General features: G+C 40.3%; 3 protein-coding genes across 5 annotated transcripts; 2 read left to right on the top strand and 1 right to left on the bottom strand.

Moving 5' to 3' along the window:
* The first annotated feature begins 5,612 nt into the window (after positions 1-5,612).
* Positions 5,613-9,353, top strand: LOC123768295 (uncharacterized). Its single transcript, XM_045758758.2, has 3 exons — positions 5,613-6,161; positions 7,516-7,790; positions 8,760-9,353. Exons 2-3 carry the CDS (start codon positions 7,517-7,519, stop codon positions 8,951-8,953), a joined length of 468 nt encoding a protein of 155 aa, XP_045614714.1. The 5' UTR covers positions 5,613-6,161; position 7,516; the 3' UTR covers positions 8,954-9,353.
* Positions 9,354-12,631: 3,278 nt separating this feature from the next.
* On the top strand, positions 12,632-17,014 carry LOC123768182 (uncharacterized). Of its 2 annotated transcripts, none has more exons than XM_045758579.2 (3): positions 12,632-12,765; positions 15,778-16,024; positions 16,480-17,014. In XM_045758579.2, exons 1-3 carry the CDS (start codon positions 12,694-12,696, stop codon positions 16,674-16,676), a joined length of 516 nt encoding a protein of 171 aa, XP_045614535.2. In that variant the 5' UTR covers positions 12,632-12,693; the 3' UTR covers positions 16,677-17,014. The 2 variants fall into 2 exon arrangements, with proteins under 2 accessions (XP_045614535.2, XP_069163078.1); XM_069306977.1 differs by lacking the exon at positions 12,632-12,765 and adding an exon at positions 12,840-12,965.
* A 1,665-nt stretch (positions 17,015-18,679) lies between these two features.
* Positions 18,680-22,836, bottom strand: LOC123768180 (uncharacterized). 2 transcript variants are annotated; one of them, XM_045758578.2, is made up of 7 exons: positions 22,716-22,836; positions 22,191-22,245; positions 21,668-21,768; positions 21,019-21,127; positions 20,762-20,906; positions 20,374-20,471; positions 18,680-20,089 (listed from the first exon to the last, which is right to left on the bottom strand). In XM_045758578.2, the coding sequence occupies exons 2-7, from the start codon at positions 22,236-22,238 to the stop codon at positions 18,848-18,850; spliced, it is 1,743 nt and encodes a 580-aa protein (XP_045614534.1). In that variant the 5' UTR covers positions 22,239-22,245; positions 22,716-22,836; the 3' UTR covers positions 18,680-18,847. The 2 variants fall into 2 exon arrangements, with proteins under 2 accessions (XP_045614534.1, XP_069163077.1); XM_069306976.1 differs by having other exon boundaries at positions 21,019-21,124; positions 22,716-22,835.
* Between the last annotated feature and the right edge of the window lie 1,789 nt (positions 22,837-24,625).

The raw sequence follows: 24,625 nt of genomic DNA, 5'->3' as shown, positions 1-24,625 counted from the left end.
ACTCCAAACCCCCCCTGTTTATGAATGAAAAGCGGTTTGCACACGTCTCACAACTGATGACTTTCAGACACTTCCGGAACAAGTGCTTCGCTCACGTCCTCTGTTCTGTTCGAACCACAATTCAATAAATGCTTCTCCCGCGTACTTCAAATACAAATAATCATCAACAGAACCTAAACACCTAACCTAACCTACTCCTAACTACACATAGATTTTTTTGTATAATAATATTAATTTACATATGAGAACAAAACAATTTTTAATACACAATATGTTAACATTGATGATTGCGTCTGGGGAGGACACCCATTGCTTTAACTAGCCTAGTGTGAGAACGGATTGATTTGAACATGTTGTTCATTCAAAACATAAATTTTCTCAAATATAAATTAATATTATTATTATATAGCATATTGTGCATATTTAAGCATTGGTTAGGTTAGGGATTTAGGTTCTATTGGCGATTATTTGTATTTGTAGTACGTGGGTGACGCATTTACAGCGTTGTGGTTCGAACAAAAGTCGTCAGTGAAGCACTTGTTCTGGAAGTGTTCGAACGTCATCAGTTGTGAGTCATGTGTAAACCGTTTTTTCTTAATAAATAGGTTTGGCAGCTGCATTAACGAGCATTTGGCCTTCGTTGTTGAGGACAGGCTACAATGAGGTTCGACACTGGATGGAATGAATATAACCTGAGGACGGGTTGAAACAATCCCAAAATCAACCTAAACAAAACATCTTACCTAACCTTACCTTGGGCTAACTTATGCATAATCCCATAATATATAACAATATTAACTTATATTTGGGGAAAAACGTTTATTATTATACCGTGTGAAAGATTCATCCCGTCAGTTGGTTGTCTACTGTATAAGTCAAATCCAGAGTTGGCAAAATCATCGTAAGTCACTGCTTGACTTGTAGCTTGGCCTGGAAGATGAGTTGACTACATTGAAACATTAGGCACTACTAAGTTTCTTTAAGTTTGAGACTATCGCTCATGTTGGGGCAGTGTCTTCTATATTAGGGTGATGTCCTCCGTGCTAGGACGGTGACTTCCGTGTCAGGGCCTTTGCTCCATGTCCCAAGCCGTGTCCTCCGTGTCAGGGCGTGTCTTTTTGTGTTGACCACGCCTCAGATCCCATGTCACAGGACGTTGACTGGCAGGGACAGAGTACAGGGATGGCTTCGAGGGTGGGGCCTCCGGAGGAGTCTCCTACCTGATAGCTTGGAGCGGTGTCATCAACACGCTCCCAATTGTCATGTTCCTCGACTTCCACCACAGGGTTGCCAGGTCTAAATTGCTGAAAGTAGCGAGCTGACGCTCTAAAAGTAGCAAATTTGTAATAAGAGTAGCCCAATTTTTTTTAGTGAATGATATGGGGTTTCAAAGTAATATATTTTGATATATAGAGTACACTACACGATGTTAATTGTTTTATTAATATTATTTCTGCACATACACACACACACATTATATATATATATATATATATATATATATATATATATATATATATATATATATATATATATATATATATATATATATATATTTATATATATGTATTGATTTTTTGCCACCAGAGGTGGATAGTTTATTAAGCATCTCCTATTCAATCAGTGAGTGGTGGTTTGTTGTGCACCCCGAACCCCGACCAGTTCTGTAAGCGAACCCCGACCAGTTCTGTAAGCGAACCCCGACCAGTTGTGTAAGCGAACCCCGACCAGTTCTGTAAGCGAACCCCGACCAGTTCTGTAAGCGAACCCCGACCAGTTCTGTAAGCGAACCCCGACCAGTTGTGTAAGCGGACCCCGACCAGTTGTGTAACTGCAAGCCTAGCATGAACGAACAGACAATAAACATGAACTTGAAGTGGACTTCAATGTTTTTTAGGCAGCTTTATTTCCTTAGTTTCCGAGCTGTTTTCTTTACTGTGTATGTTGTAATAAAGTATTCCTATATTTACAGTTGTTTCTCCCTGTGAAGATTATTAAACAATGTTTCTTTTTTATTATTATTATTTTCTACCACAGACGTGGCCAGACATTTACAATGCTAACCAGCATATATACATTTTCTTCTGTCCTCCATGGACAGGGTTAGAGAAGTGTTAAACATATAGTTCAAGGGTTTATTGAACACTCAACCACATAAGGTGATTCGGTGCTTTTAAAATGCTAAGCTAACCTACATACGTAAATACATAGATACACAGATTTACGTCTGCCCTACATAAAGTATTAGATGTGTCTTTTACATAGTGTCATTAATGTACATTCACAAAGGTGAAATGTAATTCTGATCAGCTTCCATATATACTTTATACCCATACATATACATACACACACACATATACATACATATATACACACACATGCATTCACATACATTTGTCTCATTATCAATGGTAATTATAAGGGCGCGGAAGTTCAGCCTGGCCATCAGGGCCGCCAGCAGCCCTTGGGCCCGCCCCGGCAGCTCCCAGTCTTTAATTTGGCACCTTTGTGGCACCTTTGTGGCACCTTGGTATAAGCCTAACATGTACATATATACACTGGCTGCCTGTCCCCCTACACAATGATTTATTATTACCTATTATTTTATAATTTAATTTAAATATTAAATAAAATAATTCATTTAATTATTATAGTAATTAATAATTTAATAATTAGTAGTAAGTACATAAAAATAATTAAAAAGTACAGTTTAGTCATAGGAGATTCCTAGATTGGAATTCACTACCAAATTTCAATATATCCAAGTATTTTTAGTGTGAATGCTGTTATTAGATGCATAAATTGTTGTTTTAATAATATTTCGCTTAACCACTTGGGCTGGACGGTAGAGCGACGGTCTCGTTTCCTACAGGTCCGCGTTCAATCCCTGACCGCCCAAGAGGTTGGGCAAAATTCCTTTCTCCCGTTCCATCCCAAATCCGTATCCTGACCCCTTCCCAGTGCTATATAGTCGTAATGGCTTGGCGCTTTCACTTGATAGTTCCCCCACCCCCCTGAATAATATTACGAGAGCAGTATTTACGGGCTATTCATGCCCGTGCCACCTCTTGGGTGGCTTAATCTTCATCAATCGAGAGCAATAATGTAATATATATAATGTATGTAATATATAACATATAATGTCCTAACCAGACATTATATGATGATATCCTGAACAGTTGATAAATAAAAGTAATTGCGGAACTCCAGTTATCTAATACTTATCATAAATGGTATAAAATCTTATCATAAGTCAAGGGATTTGTAGATCAGTGTTTAAAGGGAATTTGGAAGCAATAATAACAGCTGATGCCATCTGTCGGCAGAAGAGAACACTATCAACTGGCTGGTCAACAGTGGCCATAAGATACAGCTTACGCCATCTGTTGACATCAAATTACACTTATAACAAATTACCCCACAAAATACCACTAACGCCATCTAGTTTTTTTCCAACGCACTATAAATAGCCAAACAGCAACCCATAAGGCGGGTTGTTGTGCTCGGGTAGGAGGTTCCAAGCTCCGCCCACAGATGGTATGGGGTGCGTAATAAATGGCATATCATTGGTAGAAACTCTTTGTTGACATTCACACAACAGCCAATCACAGGAAGGGATCAGCTAAAGGTTCCATCCACTTAATAAATCATCTTTATTCAGCACACCATCCTTGCTTATAACATTCTGCTTCAACTTTAATCTACCTAAAAAGTGAAATGTTAAGTATTTAAAAGCATTAATATAGTGATAATTAAATACTACAGGATGTAACGAGTGTTACAGAAACATGGGCTGGCTACCTGACTTGTGACGTCACCAGAGGGTGTTGCCTCACGCAAATAATATCGGCGATACAATGCCTCCGTCCTCTTATTGGTCTACATTATTCAGTTAGATGGAAATTTCTGTCTTGTATAAAACAGAAATTGTTGTTCTTTTGTACAACAACAACAAGGTTATTGAGCAAAAGGAGTATTTCTTATTTTGCATTTTATTCATATAAGCGTTGGCATTCCCCGCAACAGCCAATCACAGGAAGGGATCAGCTATAGGTGCCATCCACTTAGTAAATCATCTTAGTTCAGCCCACCAGTCCTGCTTATGGAATTCTGCTTTAACTTTAATTTACCCAAAAAAGTGAAGTGTTAATTATTTAAAGTGTTAATAAAGTAATAATTAAATACTACAGGATGTAACGGGTGTTACAGAAACATGGGCTGGCTACCTGACTTGTGACGTCATCAGTGGGGGGTTGCCTCACACAAGTAATGATACTCGGCTCTGCCCTCTTATTCGAGTAAATTATTCAGTTAGATGGAGATTTCTGTCAGGTGCAAAACAGAAACTGTTGTTCTTTTTCACAACAACCTTGTTGTTGTGCACAAGGACCTATTTCTTAGTTAAAATTGTATTCATAAAAGAGTGTTGGTATTCCCCGCAACAGCCAATCACAGGAAGGTATTTCTGGAAGCTCGGCCTCCTTATGGACTCAGCACATCGCTCTAGCTCATGGCTCTCTGCTCATCTCTTGTATATACAAACTATGACTTTTTTCGATTACTGTTATAATTAATAATATGAGTTATAAAAGTTTTTACACAAAATGGCTAAATTCTGCCATTAAATAGACTTTGTCTGGTATACATACAAACATACACCAATTTATTACCATTCATCCATTATTAATTTCAAATGTAATGTATACTGTCTAGTTTTTTCCTCTCGCCATTACTTGGTGCAATATTTGAAAGTTGTCTATTTATCGATCTATCTATTATCTTGTATTTATATTTACAAGTTTCTGTGATTGGAAGAAAACTCTGCATTGAATTGGGACTAATTTATTAAATAATATTATTTAGTATTAATTAATATTTACAATTATTATTAATTACAATTATTTATAGCTTAGTTAATTTCATGTAACTCGCAATCGTACATTCTTAACATTAATAATCCAAATTAGCACATCTTGCTTTTAAATTAGCCCAAAAAGGTAGCAAGTAGCGAAATTAAAAATTTGGGAGCGCGGGGCTCTCAAAAGTAGCCCAATTGGCTATTTGTAGCCCAATCTGGCACCACTGTTCCACCATGCTCTCATCCCAGCCAAATTTCATTCTGAGACATTGGCGTTCACAATTGCTACAACATCAGTAGTTCATGGGTGTAGGAGAGAATACGCGCCGTGGATGCCTTCAAGATACAACAGAGGTGGTGTTTAATTTCACATAGAAATACCTGCCTTGATTCAGTGTACACACGGCCGGAGGTAATGTTTTTATAGGGTCCACGCCGGCCCTATTTGGGATAGGTAGAGTACCATGACTTTTAGAGGGGTGGTTGACTCCCTTTGTCTGTGTGTGTGTGTATATATTCTAAACTAAATATACTAGGTATTCTAAACTAGGTATGCTTGTATTTTTAGCCTCGGTTCCCAATCCCGCCTTTCCATGTATTGGTTGGCTAATGCAATAACTCAATTTATGTATTTTATCAGATTTGCTTTTGAAACTTCGTATAGGGTTTGCTTCAACAAGAAACTCCTCCCAGCCGGATTCATCTATTCTGGAGCTCGCACGACCTAGGTGTGCTTGCAGGGATTGAGCTTTGGCTCCTTGGGCCCGCCTTTCGACTGTCAGTCGACTGGTGTACTGGAGCCTACTGGGCTCTATCAAATTTACACTTGAAACTGTGTATGGAATCATCCTCCACCACATCACTTCCTAATGCATTCCATTTGTTAACTACTCTGACATTGAACAAATTCTTGCTAATTTCTCTGTGGCTCATTTGGGTACGAAGTTTCCACCTGTGGCCCCTTGTTTGTGTTCATGTGTGTGTGTTTTTGTTCCTGTGTGAGTCTGTTTTTCAGCAAGTCACGTGCCCTTGAATTTTTTTGTTTTGTTTTTTGTAGGTGAGTGCAAAGAAAGAGGCGGATCTTATCCCACGGGCGTCCAGTCACACATGAGCGCTGACTACCGCTGGTACATATATATATACCGGTTGGAAGCTGGTTCTCTTCACTTGCAGCCTCTCCACTGTCTAAACTCCTGCGTCTAGTACTGCTGGTCCTGACTGCTACCACTCCAGCGAGTCCCACTCGACAGGCATTCACCGCCATCAACATATTTCAGCTTCAACGTCAAGTTATATACTTCAGGTAAAAAGAATCTTCGAAGTTTGTCTAACAAGGTATGTCCCGAAATGCCTTTTGGTACGAAAAGTGATCCATCTGGCGACAGTGTAGCAAACGTCACAATACTTACCATCTGATCTTCCAAGAGGTTACCGAAATGGGTTGGTTCTCCACTCACACTAGGGAATCTTAGGTTTGAATCCCGGGCGGAAGAGAAACGGTTGGGCAGGTTCACTATCACCTGTTCACCTAGCAGTAAATAGGTACCCGGGACAAGCCACAACTTTATGTAATGTAAATGTAACTCACAATTTCAGAACCAGCATTCGTAACATGTCAAGTTTAAGAACGCCCTTTCAGATGGCTCTCTGGTGAAATATATGTCATAAACGATTTTCTAGCTTGTAATTTTGCATCTATAGGTAATATCTTAATTATTTTAATCACTCCAATCATTGCTGTCATTTAATGCTCACAAAAATTGTTCGCTATTGGTTTAGGTGTCAATATTTAAGACAGCACAGAAGGGGGTAGAAATAGCCTTAGCTACTCTATCCCTTTGAGATGTATTTTCTTGTCTCGATAAACGTACTTGAACTTGAAGACAGTACGGAAAGTAGTTCCTCAGCTCACATTAATATGATAGGTTTCAAATATATATTAATGGGCTAGTTGTTCATCGAGCGCAAGCACAAAATGTTTGTGTACCTTGATTTTCCTAGGCAATTTCGAATTTTTGCATCACGGTCACGATAGGCCTTAGAGGTTCCTCTGGATAGGTTAACATTTCCTAATAATGTCTTCTGTGCGCATAAAATCTGAATTAAATATATTATACAATCTTTTATAAATTATCTTTAAACAAACGCTTATTGTTCTTAATGGTGTTGTAGACAGTTTTAAAGTTAGCGTTAATTACTCCATCTCGGGACAACATTATTTTGAAAAACAAACAAACGTGTTGTTAAATTTACTGCCCCACTGACACTATCATTTGTAATAATATCATCTACCAGTCTAATACTTTTATCTACTTACATCGTATCGTTGTATAAGGTTGCTGCCAGATAGATGTAGAGAGGCTGCGACTGTTCACAGATAATGTTGACTCATTCTTCACCAATAACACTACACTACAGCTCAGTCGAATAAGGCAGTGTCTGGGATGCTCCCGGAACGCAGGTTCGAATCCTCGTCACGGCCCTTGTGGATTCGTTCATTAATTCTTCACCAATAACACAACACTACATCTCAGTCGAATAAGGCAGTGTCTCGGATGCTCCCGGACGCAGGTTCGAATCCTCGTCACGGCCCTTGTGAATGTGTTCATTAATTCTTCACCAAGATTATCACCTGAACACTTGTGTTCCCTTCACAGGATGAATGGCTTGCTGTCCATGTCAGTGTTGCTGATGGTCGTGTCGGGAGCGTTGTCTCAGGAGAACAGCACCGACCCTCTGGACTGCTCTGAAGACGAGTATAACCAAGCCCTGAACGCCATCAATCCGGCCCTGCGGGAGCTCTACTTCCCTCTCCTAGATGAGACCTCTGGCGGCATCCGCGTCCTCGTGGCTAACGAGAATAACGTTAAGCTGTATATTGATTGTATCATCGAGAACAAGGCTTGCACCAAGCTGGGCAAGTCTCTCCAGCGTAAGTACCCCAAACCTATAATAATAATAATAATAATAATAATAATAATAATAATAATAATAATAATAATAATAATAATATTATTATTATTATTATTGTTATTATTATTATTTTTATTATTATTATAATGTTCAGTATGTGATAAGTAAAACATATAACGTTTTATATATGTGTAAAACTCAATACTATATTTCAAAATAATGAAAAATATTCAGTTGAACATTATTTTCGTCAAAATATAATACATTATCTTGTTCTTCTCTTCATTTTTATCTTTGTCATTTCACCTTTTAGCTCTCTCTCTCTCTTTTCCCTAATATTGTTTATCTCTGTCATTCTTTCCATTACAATACTGGCTAAAGGATCAGGACGGACTGAAAGGTCGGCGTTTCTTTATTTTTTGATGTGTGGTTTCGATATCGTATCTTAAATTTGTATTTGAAGTATTTTAAGAACGTGTATTTGAACAGGGATATGTACATATTGAGAAGTGTACACTGCTTCTCGGTTGGACGGTAGAGCGAGGGTCTCGCTTCATGCAGGTCGGCGTCCAATCCCCAACTGTCCAAGTGGTTGGGCACCATTCCTTTCACCCCGTCCCATCAGTCCTTATCCTGACCCCTTCCAAGTGTTATATAGTCGTAATGAATTGCCGCTTTTTCCTGATAATTCCATCCCCTCGGTGTATCTACACCGAGTATAGTCCTGGACAATGTTCAGGACTACAGTATAATTGTTGGTTGGTCAGTAAACGTTTGTGGTGACTTTAATAACCCGCCAGAGGTAAATAGGCTGTAAACCCAACAACAAACCAAACACGTGAAACAGGTAAATAAAACATAAATGAAGATTAATTCAATGCAACAGAAGGTAAGGTAATTATCATTAAACAATTTATAGTGATCCTAGACTATCCAATATCTTAAATGGAACCAAAACAGACCCACACCTCTCTCTCTCACATTTCAGACTTTGTGACAGACGAGTCTGGGAATGACCTATGTTCTGGGTGTCAGCAGTGCCAGATCCAGCGCTTCAAGTACATCTTGAGGGAACTCCGCTGTAACTTCAACGACCAGGCCGACAGGATCCAGACGTACGTTATTGGCAAAAGGAACATCGATATCTATCAATATTTTAACCTACAGAATATTGTATGTTAACTGGTTGATGCCATGTCTGAGTCGTACCTGGACCTGGTTACCATCTATCATGCTACAAATTTCAAGAACTTAGCAGAACTACTTCGCCCGCCATCTGCCAGTGCCGACACTGTTTATAGGGTACAACCCCAATACCTTCAAGATAAACGAGCCGGTAAAAGCATTTTGATCTAAGTTCCTATTAGGTTAAGAACCAGTGGAACATCTTAGGGCAGGAACCAGTGGAACATCTTAGGCCAAAGAACCAATGGAATTACTGTTTCTTGTGTTTATTTGAATTATAAAGTTAACGTAAATCTCAAAGATTATATAAACACTAGTATATTCTTCAGAGTAGCAGTTCAACTTGAGACAAACGTCGTCAGGTTATACTGTAGAGAAATAAAGCTTAAAAAATACAGTTGGGTCTTTACTTTATTACTCTTCATTTTCTTGTCCCCTTGACCATACAAAAGAAGGCTCTATATTAATGAGTAAAACACTAAAATGGCAATAAATAAAACAATTTATAAAATCTGCGAAATTTTGTGGCAAAGCGAGGCTAGCCTCTCATCAACTGAGTAATTTAGAAAATTGTACACGTTTCGAATATATACATGTTTTAAAGCATTGTATCGTCAAAATATCACGAGATTAGAATCTATGTACAAAAAAATGCAAAAAAATAAGAATGTAGAAAAATGCAATGCACATAAGAATGTAGAAAAATGCAAAGAACATAAGAAAAATACATGCATCTGCAGGAAGTCTGTTGTTTGTTGGTCCATACCAGGCAGTAGTACCTATTAACTTGTTCCAACAAGCTAATCATTATTAGCAACTACCTAAACTTGTTCATCTTTGTCTAACCTATGCTTTAAGGAGCTTGGAAGACAAATTAAACGTTTCCAGGAAACGAGAAGTTAATTCTGGTCAGAAGTTAGGTCACACAATTAGAGGAGGGAAGGGTAGGAGGGAATGATCTAGGTGTGTGATGAAGGGAATATAATCGTGAATACGATTGACTTTGTTGGCGTAAGATGCTGAGGAAGATGCTCGCGGAGACGACCTCAGCTGAAGTGATAGAGAGCAGCAAGTGTTGATGATGTGTGGGAGAATTCTATGTGTTGATGATGTGTGGGGGAGCAGCAGGTGTTGACGAAGACACCTATGCACGACATCACTGCACACAGTGGTAAAAGGAATGAAGTAGGTCACACAGATGCAAGTAATTATCAAAATCAGGCTCCAGACTTACAACACCATTAACCTACAACAGCACCACGGACCTGTAAACAGGACCGAGACGTCAGTCAGAAGGCCAACATGAGCGTGCACAAATGCTTATCATTTCTCATTAACATTAAATCCCGAGGATCTAGTCATGTTACATATGACACAATGGAAGACAAATTTTCAAGAAAGCCTGAGGAGGAGTTTGCATGTCACTTGATTGAAAAAGACTTGGGACTAAACCATAACGTAAAATAAGACTAAAAATTGTGAGTATTATGGCGATAATAATAATAATTATTATTTTTTAAATTGTTATCCATACTTCCGTGGAAATAAACACTTCTCTTGTGTTCCTTTGATCGTGTTCCGCTCATGCTAAATAGTTTGTCTTTGTCCACCCTCTCAATTCCTCTGAGAAAATTTGTAGATAGTGATCATGTCTACCCTAACTCTTCTGTCTTCCAAGGACGTAAGGTTTAGTTCCCGTAGTCTTTCCTCGTATCTCATACCTCTCAGCTCTGGGAGCTGAAATAGAGCTCTGGGAGCTCTGTATGTCGGTAACTCAGGTTAGATTAGGTAATGCTAAGTTAGGTTAGGGTATACTAAGTTAGGTTAGGGTATAGTAAGTTAGCTTAGGATATACTAAATTAGGTTAGGTTATAATAAGCTAGGCTTGGTTAGGCTAGGTTAGGTTACGTTGTTACGTTACGCTACATTAGGTAGACTAAACAATAACTACAAATCCTAATTCTGTTCAGCTAGGCACTCATGTGAGTCACTGCGTGACAAACAATACAGCCTGCAGGAAACACTTACAAAAACATTTTTTTTTTTGCGAGCACCTTTATTGGCTGAAGGCCAGTAGGTGGGTGGGTGCAGACGTGTGTGTGTACTCCCCTAGTTGTTATCATATAATTGTGCTTCCAGAGGGTAAGCTACAGTTATCTGCTCCCGTCTTTCAACCTTCAATAAGTTGGTGTTATACTGTTGCCTTGAATTCTAATCCGGCCATTAATTCACCGTGTCATTTTCTCTATATATTTTGTACCTTGTGATCCATATCGTACCGGTTCTTCTCTTTCCTCGTGTTTTTTAAAATTAGACGCCCAATCCACAAGTCTGAAAATAAAGGAAGTGGCTACCATTCCATTCACCTGAGCTGTAGGAGTCTAGCTACAGACTCTAGGCTAGACTGTAACCTAGCCTTGACTGTAGCCTAGCCTCGCTTTGAAGTGACGACGTTTCGATCCATCGTGGGTCATTGTCACGACTTGATTATGGTCTGGGACGGACCGAAACTTCGCCACTTCCTATATTTTTCAGACTTGTGGGTTGGGCTTCTAATTTGATGTCGTGTTATTGGGACATTGTTTACTAAAGAGTTCATTGACTTCATAATTCGATTCTTTTCTATCTGGTACCATTCTAGACTTGCTTTCAGACCGTGACATGATTTAGTTTTTGCTACAAGACGTTTAGAGTCCGCGCAGGTGATGCATATTCATATTCTAGCCTTATATGGCTTAAATACAGAGTCCTGAACTTCGCCTTGTTTATATTTCGAAAGACTTTTTCAATTTGCCAGTTTTGTATATGCTGTTGACGTGATTCTGTTTATGGGCTCCTCTTAAGACACACTTTGTGCGACAGCTACCAATAGATCTTCATCGTCAGAGGTTGTGAGTTGTTGTATTTCTCTCAGGTTGTATAGATCTTTTTGTCTCCCGTTTCTTGTTCACATTCTCATCACTTTACACTAGTGAGGATTAGACTCTAGAAGCCATTTGTCTGACCACATGTGTAGCTTTTCAGAGCAGGTCCTCCTGCAGACCTGCTCTGTGATCTGTCGTTATTCTCATAAGTTTTGTGAAGCCATATATTCAGTCAAGTTAATTACGTGGATGAAGAACACTTGTGGACCTGCGACTGATCTCTGCTGTACACCACCACTTAATGCCGCCCTGCTGTCTGGTGCTCTCGTCTCTCACCTGTCTCCTCTTGCATTAATAGATTTTCTGCCATCACACCTTTGTCGTTCCAATTAAAGGTCAAGCCTTAACGATGTCGAAGGTTTTTGGACTGTCCTAAAATAGACTTTCCAGTGTTTCTATCTTCACCTTATTGGATATCGAATAGTAAGGGACATGCTTGGCTTATCGAGGTCTCCCTAGGCCCCAGGCCAACGTTTGACCTTCCCCAAGATGCTACCCACAACAGCTACCTAACTCCCAGGTATCTATTTACTTCTAGGTGACCAGAGGCTTCACGCGAAATGATTCGTACACAACCATTTCTGTCCCGGCCGGGAATTGAGGACAGAGGGCAAACATGACAGGCAAGAGGTGAGACAGTAGAGAACAGTAAGGGGTTAGACGGGACAAGGGAGAAGAGAAAGAACTGCTTGAAGGGGTAACCCCATGGCCACTGACGCGTCCCAACAGGAAGACTTGCGGTGTACATGGTCACTTTTTTTTTGCTCTATAATTGTTTCACAATGCGGAGGGTGAGGTGATGTTTGTATATATATGCCAAGCAGTGCCTTTAGCAGACAGTGTAGGACTTGTGCTGACGCCTCTTGGATCCCTCTCATTCACAAGGTACCGTGTGTATAATTGTTGTCGCTCTTTCCTCACATGGGATTAATTCGTGAGATTTTGATAAGACCTCTGTGACGAAGGTTACCCGCGCTTGTCGGTGTTATAGAGCAAAGGGCTAATATAATTATGGATAGATACTGATATATGAGCATAATGATCCTAGTTATTAATAATGAGTGGATACATATCAGTATATATAGGTACGTTTTAAATACTGGTAGGTGGTTCTTTTCATGCAGGTTATTAGTTATGTGTAGATGGATGTCAGTAGTGGGAACGAGTGCAAGGGTTTTGTTAATGACACTCATCTACCTATTGGTAGATAGGTAAACGTATTACCTTTATTAGAAGTAGATGTGCTTAGTCTCGTTAGCAGTGTACAATATTAGTACATGGATCTTACCTGAGCAGGGTGTGCTGTTTTGGAAATGGTTCGTCCAGTTTTGGTAATAGTACTGGTGTTGTGGGGTGTGAGTTTTTGTCTGGAGTTATGTGGTGTAGCAAATATGTGCTTGATGACGAATTGTAGTTCAGTCTTGTGCCTTTCTCCCTCCTCATCTTTCCTCCTGCAGTGTTTCTATCTGCCTCTAAAAAACTTTCAGAATTACCACATTGAAATTGAAATAAGTTTATTGAGGTAAAATACACACAAAGGGATGAGGTAGCTCAAGCTATTCTCACCCCGTTCAGTACATCGTGTTAATACATACATAGACACACATCAAACAATAAACATATTACCAAAAATTCTGAGAGATAAACATATACATTTCCTATTACCACATTGGTCTTTGTCTATATCGCTGTGTACCTCTCATGCTGGCCATTGAAGATCGTAGCATTTTCTCTTATTAATTGGAAATTTGCATAGTTTAGAGTGGAAGTATCTGTATTCTGTTTCAAAACGGCATGAACTCTTTCCCATCATCTTCCAGAATTTTTTGGATGCATGAAACAGCATTCTGGGTCTTTGGGCCCCTATTTGCATATTCTCTTTGTATGGTATTTCCAATAAATTTTATTTACAGTTTTTTTTGCTTGTCTTGACCATCTTTTAATTGGAGTCATGTATGTTTTTTGTCCTAATTTCGTTTCCACATTCTTTCTCATTGTTATTATTACCGTTCGGGTTTTCAATATTTTATTTATTTATTTATTTATAAATAAAAAAATTGCTATTGTTTTTGTGTAGCTCGACACACTTTCCTTCACTACTGCTTGTGTAATTATACAATGGACTAAACTGCCAGTTCCTGAGTTTAGTCCATTGTCAGTTTCTTTATTTTTTGCGAGCTGCGTGTAATGGCTGATAGTTTGTGTGTGAATGTTGACCTGTGTGTCTCAGGAATGTGACTTGTAGATATGTGTTAGCTATTATCTGAAGAACAGCTGATGGGGGAATGAGGTACATGCTCATTTTACTATTGACTGTCATCACTTGTGTTGACTTCCACCCCTTATGTTGACTTCCACCCCTTATGTTGACTTCCACCCCTTATGTTGACTTCCACCCCTTATGTTGACTTCCACCCCTTATGTTGACTTCCACCCCTTATGTTAACTTCCACCCCTTATGTTAACTTCCACCCTCCCTTTAGTACCAGTTGGAAGCTTGTCTGGTGGAGAGATGACTACACCCCCTCAACACCAACCACACACTTGCTCCCAACAACTCACAGTCCTCTAATATTGGTGTTCTGGTGTGGTAATTACACAGCCCGTCCTCCTAAGGTTTCCCAACGTCAAGAAACTGTCGTACTAAAGTGCCCTTACCCTAACCTACCAGAGGACCCAAAACAGAAAACGAGACAGTATGTCAATTTCGCGAGGCGCTGCCATTTTCTAGTACGACGATTTTTGGCGTTAGGTAGAGTATACGTCAAAATACGACGCTTTGTTAGGAGGATGAGTCGTACTGGTCTCTTCTGGTCTGCTCTCTCCCTTTCACAGCTTCATTACTTTACACTTGTTCGGACTGAATTCTAACAACCATTTGTTTGGCCATTCCTGGAGTTTGTCAAGATATTCCTGTAAATTCCTTCAGTCCTCCTCATTTTTACATTTGTTCACACTGATTATGAACAGCAGCAGTCCCAAGACAGAGCCTTGTGGGACCCTACTTGTTACATTCCTCCAGCTTGTATACTCCTCTCTCATTGTGACTCTTTGTTTCCTGTTCTTCAGGTACTCCCTTGCCGAGTACTGTGTTTTCCCAGTTACCACAGTCTGCTTTACCATCTTGTACACCAGTCCTTCACGAGTAACAGCGTCAAATGCTGTTTCCTAGATTGTCAAATTTTGAGGTAGATGCCTAGATTGTCAAATTTAGACAATCTAGGAAAACACAGTTTACCCAACATTTTTTTCCTGTATTATGTTAGTAACCTTGTCACAGAACTCAGTCAAGTTTGTCAGGCGCAACTTTCCCTTTCTAAAGTCATGCTGATCTCTTGTCACATAGTCGGTCACTGCAAAAGTTTGTTTTTTAAGTAATAAATTAAGTGGTTATCAAAAGAAGACACAGTAATAAATTAAATACTTTGCAGGTGGGGCAGTAGACACAAACGGCACGCCAGAGGGCAGCAGACGACATATACACAACACACACATTACATAATGAGCGAGAGACAGACACCCACGCTTCATCCCGCTCTATAGTGTAAAGAAATACTCGAGACTTTGTGCTTACCGTTATAACACGTTTCTGGCACTCTGACGTCATTGTGAGTGCCAAAATGACACGTCAGAGGAAGAATTATGATGTAACTGTCATACAGACGTTACATACAAGGTCAACTGGTCGAGTCTAAATGTCAGATGTGAGTCTTGAGAGCTTGAGGGCCTGGCAAAGATCAACTCTTTTAAAAAATATAAAAACCTTGAGCAAAAACTGACAGTTCCCTCGTGCTGGAGGGAGCACTTATACGAGGTGATCCAGGTGATCAAAAGAGCACTGATCCAGCGCTCATATACTGTAATATCTAATGTATTTTTGTTTCATGGTTGGTGCAGATGATGCGTGTACTGGTGACCGTGTGTGTGGTGGTGGTGGCATCGGTGGTGGCCCAGGAGCTGGAGCAGCCCCAGGAGCAGCAAGCCCTGGTGGTGCCCGAGGCCATACAGGCGCTGCGCGAGCCACTCACCGCCCTGCCTCTCTCTGATCTCTTCACCAACATGCAGAACCCCACCACCGTCAAGTTCTACGTTGACTGCGTCACCGGGGAGGGAACCTGCGACAAGTTCGGCAAGGCTCTTCAGCGTAAGTAGTCTGCGTCAGGTAGTGCACCGTGATAGCCTGTGGTAGGGCAAGGTAGGCGGTGTTCCAGTCAGCCCAGCAAGGCGACTCACGCACAACAAAGGCGTCTATGACATGCTCAATGTCTCACACATTAAGCCTTACGCAGTGTTGAGTTCTATCGCCACTGCTCAGGCTTTCACCGAATACCTGTGCCTGAGCACAAAATTATACTGTCAATGGTGGGAGTCAACACTAAACTTGTCTTGCTCCTCTGTACAGGTGCTGTCAAGGATCTAGAGGGCCTCCAATCTTATACATAAACTCACCAACTTCATCCTGAACTATAAACAAACTCATCTTCCTAAAGCCCTTTTTAAAACTTCAGTTTAAGCTCAACTTAGCCATATTCAAGTTTATTTAACCCAAAGCTGTAGGTTACCCGAATGGGTTCAATCTGAGTGTACCCATCTCCCCAGACCTGATGAGTGACCAACAGCGCGTGCAGCAGCTGTGCTATGGATGCTCCAAGTGTGAGAAGGAGAAGCTGCAATACGTTATGGATACCCTCAAGACCAACTACAAACCTCTCGCCTGCCAAGTCCAGACCTTCCTGAAGTGGAATGGGCTTTTCGGTACCCCAAGCCCCTGTGCCGAGGCTCCTCTCTCCGCCTAATCATGCATGCAGTACCTAATCTTTCAGAGCCTTCAGTTAATGTCTCAAAGTCCCCCATTCTCTAAGACCACCTCTAAGTTTGTTTCAATAGTCTGCTTCAACCCCCATGTTATCACGTATACTGTACCAAACTATCCCCTCACATCCAACCTGCAAACTCCTAGCATCATATTTCAAAATTTACCTGTACGTGTCTACTATCAATTACTATAGTTTATAATCTTTTTTGTTTCTCAGTCTTTTGTCACCAGCGTCAAAAAGCGTGATGGTGAGGAGTCAAAATTATTACATCTATCGCCAACTCTAAAGCCTACACCAATAAAGAGTCAATATTATAATTCGTTTACGTCTCTCCATCTTCATATTAGCTGGTATGCATGTACCCACCAATCCACAGCTTTGGAGTTAACTTACAAGCATGTTACCGATGCTGAGTAAGTAATTATCAAAAGAAGGCACCAAACCGGGAAGGCTACGCCGATGCTGAGCTAGCTAGCTAATTTGGGAAGCTACGTTTGGGGATAATTAGAGTTGAATTACTGTATTAATGAATCAAAACACCATGTTGTATCAGTTGGTAGAAAGGTGAACCTGTTTAAAGTAGTGACTAGCCTACTACACTGATAGTCACGAAATACTACAAGTTTACAGTATTCATTTATAACTTCTCGCAAAGACTAACATTTACTCTGCTTTCGATACTCAATATGTAGAAGTATGAATTACACAGGCACGTCCAGAGGTAGGCCTACTGGTCTCTAGTAGACAATCCAATATATTCTCTCCCATTACAGTTCTCTAGCTGTAGGATTTACACCATAAACACATCTACCCTCGGCTACAGTATCGGAATCCTATGAAGACACCGAGAATGGTGGCCTATTACACATTAAGGGATTATGGTACTTAACTGGTAAGCTGGAGGAACCATTACTGCACAACCCGCCCCGGAAGTCATTCTGTAAATGTGTGGCCACGTCTGTGGTAGGAAAAAGCTTCCATGGCGCCGGTCTGACCTAATTCACAAGAAGCCAATTAACCAGTATTAGCCCAACCTCTAATGTAACCTAGATTCATTCCTAGGTTGCATTAGTTAATGGTTAAGTTACATTCATAGAATGTAACCTAACCGTTCGACTATACCGTCTTATTTTAAGATAAGCTAGAAGCTTACGTCATACGGTTGGCAGTAGTGGAACCAAAACATCACTCCATCTGTAAATATACTAGTTTGTGTTCCGTTTCTTATCAGAGGCACAGGAGCTTTACAATGTATATAATGACTACTGTCAAAATGTAGCTTTATTAGCCCTCTAGTTTTAATCTTACTAGCTGAAGGACAAACTATTTTACGTCAATTTTTTTTAAATTTTAGTGTTGGCTGTGTACTATACAATCTTTTAAATGTTTATACCATGTATAAACTAAACTATTCGAGGGTCATGTTTACAGTTAAAAATATAATCCATTTTACTTTCACACACTAGTTATGAATTTTAGTTTACACGACCGGCATGTATATAAATATATTTTGTATAATTATATATATAATATATAGAGCAGCATCATAATGTAAACATTCATTCCCTTTGCGTCAGAATGGGGGAGGGGGGGTCAAGGAGCTCAAATGTTGGGTATTATACAAGGGATTTTGGGGAGAGGCTGTATTATGGTGTCCCCCAGACACTAGGCTAGGAGCTACGCATGTACTTCCCAACCTTTACGTTTTCAATCTTTGGCAGCTTTATTAAACGGTTAACGAGCATCAAAACGTTCCAGTCAATTACGTACAGACTCCTTGTGGTAGTATTAATGGCCCTCCAGCGCCAAGAAACAAGTACATCAAAAGACTGCCGTGGTGACCGTAGCCAGAGGCCAAGAAGTCGACCCTAGACCAGTAGTGGTGAATTTTTAGTAAATACAAGGACCACACTTAAGAGGATTTCACAAGCGAGCTCTGCGCTGTTCGCATTCAAACTTGTGCGATTTTGCACTAGAAAGACTTATTCTTAAAAAAGTTTTATTTAAATTACATTCATTCGTTAAAACTAGATTAAATTATTACATTTAAAGACACTCTGCACATTAAAAAGCCACTAATCTTGTGGTAGAATCAGGTTTACCAACATCAATAGCTAAAAAGTTCTCAAAAACCTTTAATTATACCTGCATTATAGCTCCAAGCGTCTATATCTTGCAGGGTTCACACCAGGAGGGACCCTGAACCTCTCCTGCATCCTAGCATCGCGCCAGGATTCTGCGCCTTCCTGAGGATAAATCTGCCCATCTTTGACCAGATCCTCTACTCTCATGGCATTCATGTAGTGTTGTTGTTGTTGTTGTAGCCTTCCCTGCAAGTGTTGTTCCTGCAGGCGTTGAGGTCTCATTTCATTCGCCCGTCTGATGTGCCTGGGCTGGTGATCGTACTGCGGGTGTCTAGGTTCGTTTGTGTACCTTCGCGAGTCAGTAGGTTGACCTTCCCATTGGGCTTTGTTCCCAGGGCGAGCATTTTCCTGGTTCGCTCTATCCCAGAGGGCTTGGTTCACAGGGGCAGGATTACCCTGATGAGGTCTATCCCACTGACCTTGGCTACCCGACGCAGAGTTATCCTGGGGCGACCTGTTCCACTGACTACCTTGGCCAGAGTTGTCCTGGGGCGACGCATTCCACTGACCTAGGCTACCCGGGGCAGAGTTGTCCTGGGGCGACCTATTCCACTGACCTTGGCTACCTGGTGCAGAGTTATCTTGAGTTGACCTCTCCCAGTCTTTGTTCCCGGGAGCAGGGTTCTCTTGGCTAGAACTCTCCCACTGTTTTATCTCGCCAGTTTCATCTCTGGCCTGGTTTTCATGGCCTTCCCATTCAGTGTTCCGCAAGTTCTGATTCACTTCGTAGTTATTAACAATGTTACCAGGAGTCTCATCCTGAATATTCTGTGGCGTATCCCCTTGATATTGTACCTGTGCTGCGTGTTGATCAAGACTAGCCGTCTCGCCTTGTACTATTGGTTGTGACCCAAAGTCTTCTTGCACCAGTGAGCTCGAGTCTGTTCCGTACCGTTGTGGATCATTTACGGATTCTGTCTGCCGAGTAGGTTCTTCAGAATTCAGAGCATATAGCCGTGTAGCAGACTGCTGTACGCGTTCAGTATACTGTCCATTGACTACTTGAAGTCTTTGTTTGCGATAAGCACTTTCCTCCATACGATTTTCACTAAACTCTGCGTCTCGTTGGAGATAAGAGTTTGGATCGCTAGCATACCCAGTGCTTTGCTCTTCAATAGTATTACTCGCTAACCCTTTTGTCTCAATGTTTTCAGATTGAAGAGCGTCTACCTCCGGCTCGTTCAAGTCTTCCGATAGACTGTGGTAGTGAGTAGGCTGGCTGGGCGGAGAAACTGCTCTCAAGAACCGCTGAAAAAAAGAAAGACCATTCATTAATCTAAAAGCGAAGCAAGAAAGTTAAAATTATAGTATATAAAGTTTTATGCGAACTAATTTGAGCGCCATTTTACATTAGTGCGGCGAGTCCTTTAAATTAACTGACTAGCCTAATTATCCAGATCTTTTTTGCTTTAGAAAAGAAAAATCTAAAAATATACGTTGTAAACTTCCTACCCGAGAAACAAATCTAATAAGCATGCTCTTAATAAACTCTGCCAAAGTCACATTTTAGCGCAAGTAAATAAAATACTAACCTGGAAACTTGGGTGGCCATGTGACGTGTCTCCATTCAGACAGTTTAGGTCGTCCTCAGCACAGGTAATTTCAGGGTTCTGCTTCGTCTGTACGTTATCTGAAATTTATTTTTACACCATTAACCCAAAAATCAGGACTATACTTTAAGACCATTTTAACTCAATTTTTGGCTTACTGTATTGAAGGTTACTTTAAGTGAACAAGTAGCAGATATTGCGTAGACCAAGGTAAATTATCAAAGTGCACTACCTAGAAAAATTATAGGTTCTTAGAACTAGCTGCTTCGGCTAAATTATTGCTTTCAAAGGCAGTGCTGCCAGACTTTACTGGGAAGATGGGGAGAGCCCCCAAGCACAGCTCTAGAGGGAAAGACATGGTGTGGCTCACCGCCCAGAGTCCTAACGAGGAAGAGTGTGCCAGCCAGGACTGAGAACACCAGGATGAGGAAGATCTTCCAGCGGCGCGATAAACGTTTAAGACCAAATTTACTCTTCAGCTTAACAAGTGCTTGAGGAGAGCCAGAACTCAAGATCTGTAGAGGAATTAAATTAAGGCCACTTCATAGTTTGCCAAGTTATTGCTGGAACAAGACTTACAACAATTCTAGGTTAATCGTAAGCCTTAAAAGGCTAAAATTTAATTACCTGCAAGGGAGAGTCATAGGCGAACTGTGTTGAGAAAGCCATACGAGGCGAGACGAAGCATGGCGTGGTACAGGGGGTCGGAGACGGCCTTCTGGTCATCAGTCCGCTGCTGGTGGACAGCGAAGTATAATCATAAACGGTATACTCTAGGCCAAACTTAAAACTAATCGGCAGGCTAATTTTCTGTAGTGAAAACTTTAGGTCAAAAAGTAGTTATGAAAGAATCTGTTAAAAAAAATTGTAGTCACCCTACCCATGATTATGAACTATTTCAATTTACTTTATCTGCCGTTAAAAAAAAAAATGTAACAAGTTAGACTAGGCTGTTATAGCAGTACTTTCCCGCTGACCGACTGAAACTGTGGCCCGCTATATTAATATTCTAGCACATTTTATTACCGTAAAATACAGGCCGTCTTAAATGAGACTTGTTCAAGACTAGTACTCTTGAACGACGGAAATAAGATATCAGCATCCTTGATACATTTAAGCATAGTACCTAGTGTTTAAGTGCCTGCATCTAGATATCTTAAACGGACCTTTGGAGTCTTCCACCGTCATTGCTTCACCCCCCCCCCCTAACCAAGGGCAGGCAACTGCTATCAGTCACGTACTATAATGTTTGACCGAGCCACTACGAGATACTGACGTGCCAGATGTGAACTGTGGAGAAAATTTTGTGACGTCGACGACACTCATGGAGGCACTGCGAGGACGCCATTTTGGTGCCAAGGAAACGTCCAGCATACTCTGTGGGTGACAGAACTTAGATTTAATGATGCATCAAGCGCGGGTAATAAAATTTGAGAAGCTTTCCAAGCTACCAGTTATTTTTGCCACTAACGTTTGAGATTACTAGGCGCTAGAAAGTTAGTTTAATATGGTCATTCTTACAGTATTAACAATTTAAAATTTTACATCTGACTTAAAAAGTCAAGTCTTGCCTTTATGCTAAATTTGTCCGATACAAATCAACGGATTTTAACTAGTATTTGGCATTTTAGTTGACAATTTGTGTTTTGACAAGTCTGAACATTAGTCATTCGGTAAACTGCCTATCGGTAGGCACACAAGCACATGCGAAAAGTTTAGCTGTATAGTACTAACATAGCAAAAGTAAAGGTTAGGCTTTTATCTAGCCAATAGTAATTATATAATTTTAAAGTACTTACGTGTCTCCTGGTTGGACTACCAGTAGGTAATTGGTGGTAGCGCATCATCGTCACCCTGAAATATGTGTTTATACTGAACATACGAGACTACGACTAATGCCATAAAAGGTTACGATAAGGATGCTAGCGTTATGAGCGCCCGTCTGGACAGCTTTTCTAATTTACAGTACTCTAGCCGCTAAATAGAGAAGGCTTTAAATTATACAAATGAAAGAATATTAACGCAATCTTTATATAGTTTAAGAGTCTGTTGAAGACCACGAAGAGAAAGCAAGTCTCCCTAAAGATAGTATTTAGCACCAAGTACTAGAGATTTCTGTTAAATAGTTAATCAGTATTCACTTAACGAATACAATGCCAATTTTAGGAGGGCAAGTTATGTAGTTAGGCAAAACTAACTAATCAAAGAAAAATTTCTTCCGTGGTGCGAGTTTCTTAAAAATGCACAAAATTTCTAATCGCCAAAAATATTAATCGCCACACAAACACCGAATAAAGAGAAAATATGAGCATATTAAACCGTACAGTGTATGTAGCGAGACAGAAACTTGGAGCACTGGTGGGGAAGGGTGGCTGAGGTCAACTGACCTGCCCTACCCATCCACTCACCACCTCAACTACGGTACCCCAACCCTTAACCTCCTACCCACAACCCCCATCCTAAACACCAATATTAACGTCACCATTACTCCCTACATTTATGGCTTCAAGCTCCTAAGTTTGTCTATCGGCTGTATGCGTTTAACTAAATAATTAACATAGTTTAAAAAATTAACATAATAATAACATTACATGGAACGCGGCTCTTGCTGAATTGCAATTGTTAATGGTCTTGTTTGACGACGTGTTAACCAAGCTGACGTTAATTACCTGAAATTTTTTAAATATATCGTTTGAAATCAACAAAGCCCTGAATGATATAATCATGGATATATTCCTACACACTATGACAAATAATTACCAAACTGAAACTTAAACAAAAATATTCACGGCTGTTAGATTAGTGTTAAATGTTACTCATTGTAATATACTCACTGACACAGTTTATACATCGTACACACAGTTTATACACGGTACATGCAGCTTATACACGGTACACATAGTTTATGCAAGTTGCACTTAGTTCATACAAAATACACTGTTTATACTCCAACCTGCACTCACATATTGCGTTTTGGCTGTGTGCTTTTCCGGGTGCGGGTTCCATGCTGGGACCGCATACTGATGAACTGGTCTGAAATTTATTAGGTGATGGGAGCCCAGTTGATCAGGCGGACTTCCACGTAGATCTGTGACTAACTTCGAACTGAACTGCAAGTGATGTTGATTTGCAGCAATGCAAAATAATATAAATCTACCTTGAGAGGAGGCTACTTCATATTACTAGGCTGTGTCTATGGTAAACACGGGAACAGGCTGTTATATAGTGAACACTAAATTTTAAATTTTGTCCAGAGGGGCGAGTTTATTGGGCAGCACCACTCACTTCCCACTAAATAGATACTATATGAATTTTCATTTTAGGAGAGCGAACAGAAGCTAGGATGTGTATCCGTCTTGAAGAACTGCCTTTCATGGCCATCTGTTTCTTATCAATTGCCTGTCTACCCAGTACAATCACCACACAATCAGAGTATATACGATTAGATTAGATTATAGGATTTACTTGTTTTTTTATCTAAATTGTTACAAATCTGTAGCGGATGAGTAGGAGCTGCAGGACATGATAGACATATTTTAATATGTAGATCAAGGAACACCGTGTCTGTGTTCATTGACTGCTGACATACTGGCGAAAACTTAGAATGGAATTTTAATGGCGAAACTTGCATAGACTGGTGGTATTAACAATGAGGGTCTAAAACGGACAGAATTTATGTTTTTGGCGAATCTGTAGACCTGACTGAATGGTGAGCCGCGGCCTTATCAACAGGTACTCAAGAAATAAAAAAAATGTTGCCTATCGGGATTCTGGGAATTTAACAGCAATGTCATATCCAAAGATAAAGTTGTGGTTTCAGATTCAGATACAGGAGGAACTGAGATATCGCGTATCCGCAAGTGTTCACTTCCCAAGATGGCGGTAAGTTTTCCTATTTCCTTTTCCTATTTGCTGTAACTGGGGATGGTTAGTATACATTCCGTTCTGAGATGGCCCCAGGCAGTCCGTCCACACAGGGGCCAGATTCACGAAGCAGTTACGCAAGTACTTACGAACGAGTACATCTTTCCTCAATCTTTGACGGCTTTGGTTACATTTATTAAACCGTTTGCAAGCATGAAAACTTGCCAATCAACTTCCCTGGGATAGATAACCCCTGAGATATATAACTCCTGGGATAGATAACCCCTGGGATAGTAGCCGTTGACAGATAACCGTAGAATAGATAAACTGGGAGAGATAACCTGGGATAGATAATCCTGTAATAGATAAA

Source organism: Procambarus clarkii, chromosome 59, assembly GCF_040958095.1.
Source record: "Procambarus clarkii isolate CNS0578487 chromosome 59, FALCON_Pclarkii_2.0, whole genome shotgun sequence".
Lineage (NCBI taxonomy): Eukaryota > Metazoa > Arthropoda > Malacostraca > Decapoda > Cambaridae > Procambarus > Procambarus clarkii.
Note: the sequence above shows the minus strand (reverse complement) of the source record. Positions and strands in the feature narration are given on the sequence as shown.